Source organism: Puntigrus tetrazona, chromosome 15 (assembly GCF_018831695.1).
Source record: "Puntigrus tetrazona isolate hp1 chromosome 15, ASM1883169v1, whole genome shotgun sequence".
Classification (NCBI taxonomy): domain Eukaryota; kingdom Metazoa; phylum Chordata; class Actinopteri; order Cypriniformes; family Cyprinidae; genus Puntigrus; species Puntigrus tetrazona.
Window position 1 is genome coordinate 8,413,851 of NC_056713.1, and position 3,873 is coordinate 8,417,723.

The 3,873-nt window shown below is 38.0% G+C and overlaps 1 protein-coding gene across 1 annotated transcript; it reads left to right on the forward strand.

Annotated features, from left to right (window-relative positions):
• The first annotated feature begins 1,525 nt into the window (after positions 1–1,525).
• On the forward strand, positions 1,526–3,664 carry LOC122359189 (cytochrome P450 2A12-like). Its single transcript, XM_043259450.1, has 4 exons — positions 1,526–1,755; positions 2,878–3,040; positions 3,112–3,261; positions 3,342–3,664. The coding sequence occupies exons 1-4, from the start codon at positions 1,531–1,533 to the stop codon at positions 3,647–3,649; spliced, it is 846 nt and encodes a 281-aa protein (XP_043115385.1). The 5' UTR covers positions 1,526–1,530; the 3' UTR covers positions 3,650–3,664.
• Positions 3,665–3,873: the final 209 nt, after the last annotated feature.

Sequence of the window (3,873 nt, forward strand, 5' to 3'; positions counted from 1 at the left end):
ATCACTACACCTGAAATGGAGAGGATATTTGAGACACAATCACTTTTTCTTAACCCCTTATACGGTGATACCAGGTAAATATGTATTATGCAAATTCAGAGATATCATATCGTATGAACATGACACCAAATTCTCAAAGATAAATCTAAAATTATAAGAGCAAAAGATGCATTCCTGATTTTAGAAAATACACAGTGTGGAGAGACACATGTGCACACACACACGCCATGATCATCTCACACTTTTCACTTGGGTTGTATTTACATCAGGAAAGTCCTGTTGTGCAAGTGAACCAGAAACTGTAAACAAAACCAAACGAGATCATTCAGTGGAATTTGAGTTTGATTCAATCTGACCAAACAAACAGGTGTGAATACACCCTTAAATACAAGCCTGAAATGGAGACAGAAACTAACAATTAAAATGTGCATTGATCAAGTAGAATTAACACCTTTTGGGACAGTTTTCCTGTGTTCCCTGATTAGTTATCATTAGTGTCTTTTCTTTTTGCTTCCAGGTGTGTGTCATTTTAATTTTAGTTAGTTTGTTTTCTTCTTACGCCTGTTCCTCAGTTTCTTGAATGGTTCAGTTCAATCTTCGTTTGGTCCCTGCACGCCAGCATTTGAATTAAAGACTAATTCTTATCTGCTCTCCTGCGACGTGTTCCTATGTTCCTGGAAGTGTAAGATAATTAGAAATTGTACTTCAGAAAAGTGAATAGAATTGCCTTTAACAAAACTAAATGTTTGTTATTACTTGATTTAAAGTATATTTTTAGTTCAAAGCATAAACAGATATGTTCTTCATAAGTCATCTTTTTACTGTGAACCCATAGTTTTGTTTTTGGGAACATGTATATTTTGGATTAATAACAAATCAACATTTTAAGATTTGAACCCAATCATGAGATTAATTAGAGGAACAACTCAACTTTGGGTATAACAAATGAGAGTATGTTTATTTCGTAAGTGTAAAGTGTCTTTTATTTGTTCAGTGTGGGGCAGTATGTGTTCACCTCGTTCGTCTCAGTGTGTGAAATACAGAGCACAGACTTCTGGACACATATCATCTTTAAATAAAAGATTCAACTTTTTAAACTACATGGGTTTGATTTGCTTGTACATGGGAGGGCAGTTTCTGTTACGTGAAATATTTGCATAAATGAAATTGACTTACCACAAATTTATATTGCTAAATCTTTGTGGAGGAACTTGCAAAGTGTTGTTCACAAAAATAAAGTGTATTAAATGTAATTGTAAAGACTTTTTTTATGTAAGTTTTTTTTGTTTTTATATAATGCATTTTTGTAAAACCCTAAATGGAGCAGACCCAGGAAAGGTCCCTTCATAAATGCTAGGATGATGATGATATGACAGAAAAAATTCCTTTTTACATTTAATGATTGTTGAGAATTGGTGGCAAGACATAAAAAAAATTAGGCTAGGGAGCACTGTGGTTAATGTGTAACCTGTTTCTCATTCCTGCTTCAACCACCCCCTTGTCCTGTTCTGCTCCCTGCATATAAAAACCATGAAAGCACACACAGACACATACAGAACCCGAATAGCATCTTATGTAAGAGAGATGGAACTGTCTAGCTCACTGGTGTTGGTTTTAGTCTTGGCTGTGTTGATGTTGGTCTGGTGGAAGAGGAAGGAGAGTGGATTTTCTTTGGCCCCGGGTCCACTGGCACTTCCACTGATTGGAAACTTACTGATCCTGGATAAGCGTGCGCCCTTTAAAAGTTTTATGCAGGTAAAAGGACTATTTGTCTGCATTTTTGAGTGTGTGCGTGTGTGTTTGTGTGTGTGCATATATAAATGCAAATGCATGTATACAGGTACAGTATGTGCCAAAAAAAATTTGATATCTAGGGAAAGTCCATTTGTTTCAAAAAGTGAATCTTGTACGCTATTAGTTCACTACACAAAAAGTAAAATATTTGTTTCAATTTTTATTTGTTTCAATTTTAACAATCACGAATTAAAGATAAAAAATAAAAGAAGTCCAGTATTTCACAAAATTAAAATATCATGACAAAGTTGACTGAGGCTGGTGTCCACCTCAAGAACCACCTCATACAGACATCTGTATGACATGGGCTACAACTGTACAATTCCATGCATACCAAGTCACTCCTGAGCTCCTGGGTCTGTTGCCCAGTGGTCCCAATCCTGTATTCCTGTATTGTCTTTTATCAAGTCCACAGTCAACACAGCTGTCTACCAGAAAATTTTAGAGCACTTAATGCTTCCCGCTGCAAACAAGCTTTTTGGAGACAAAGATTTTATTTTCCAACAGGATTTGGCACCTGCCCACAAAGCCAAAACTACCAATACCAGGTTTAATAGGCGTGGAGTACCTGTACTTGATTGGCCGGCAAACTCGCCTGACTTAAACCCCATTGAAAATCTATAGTGTATTGTCAAGAGGAAGATTGGGGGACAGAGACCCCGAAATGCAGATGACCGGAGAACCAATATCAAAGCAACTAACATAACTCAATGTGTCAAAGGCTGATCGCCACCTTGATGCTGTAATTACTGCAAAAGGAGGTCCAACAAAATACTGAGGTACAAAAGCACTTATCTTGGTAATGTAATTAATCTTTTGACAGCACTAGATCCCTCCTTTTTAGTTTTTTCTAGCAGGGCAGAAATGTATGTTCTGGGTCTTGTCAGATCTTGCACAGGGCTCAATGTGATTCATCAGCGCTAATGAGCAGGTGGATGGGCAACATCAAGGTGTTCAAGAATCCTCTCAATGTCTGAATAATCTATTATTTCTAATCTGCTGTAACAGACAGTCTATTTAGGAACCTGAACTGTCACAGTTCTTGTTAAAGTTTGCGTTGGTAAACTCTATTCTTTCAAACAGTGGAGCAAAACCTATGGACCTGTGATGACGGTGTACCTCGGGCCTCAGAGAATGGTGGTTCTGGTCGGTTATGATACAGTCAAAGAGGCTCTGGTGGACCAGGCAGAAGACTTTTCATCAAGAGCCCCCATTCCCCTCGCAATGCGAATTGTGAAAGGCTACGGTATGAGTAATGTTTCTCTTAACTTTTGATACTCAGGTTAATGTAGTTTAACCTTTTTTCCCTGTTTGCAGGACTGGTCATCAGTAATGGAGATCGCTGGCGTCAGCTGAGGAGGTTCACTCTCACTACACTGAGGGATTTCGGAATGGGACGCAAACGAATGGAACAGTGGATTCAAGAAGAGAGCAGACATCTGCTGAAGAGCTTTGAGGAAACCAAATGTGAGGGACTGAAAAATATCATCTGCTTATGTTGAAAGTTCTGCATTCAGAATGAGAATGTTAATATTTTTCTTCTTCAGCGAAACCAGTTGACCCTGTGATCTTCATAAGCCGGACGGTGTCCAACGTTATCTGTTCACTGGTGTTTGGCCAGCGCTTTGATTATGAAGACAGAGACTTCCTGGGTTTACTCCAGATCCTCTCCAAAGTCCTGCGCTTCGGCAGCAGCCCCCAGGGTCAGGTGAGGCTCTTTTTCGGAAACGCATCAATCTGTAATCCTGGAGCATTGGAAGGGAAACCAGAAGGATCAAAATACGAGTTATTAAAAGGGTCACACTTTAAAAGAAAAGTACACATACTAATACTTGAATTAATACTTACTCACTGAATACTCAATGAATACTTCAAAACATGAGCTAATTATGAATCAATCAGGAGCTATACAGTCACACTGTATTTTAAGGTTCACTATTAACAAATCATTACTATGACTTTTGCCTCAATAATCCTCAAATTTCCTGCTTATTAATAGTTAGTTGTTCAGTTTAGGTATTTGGTAAGTTTAGGGATGCAGAATATGGTCATAAGTATTCATAAACAACATATTAACAA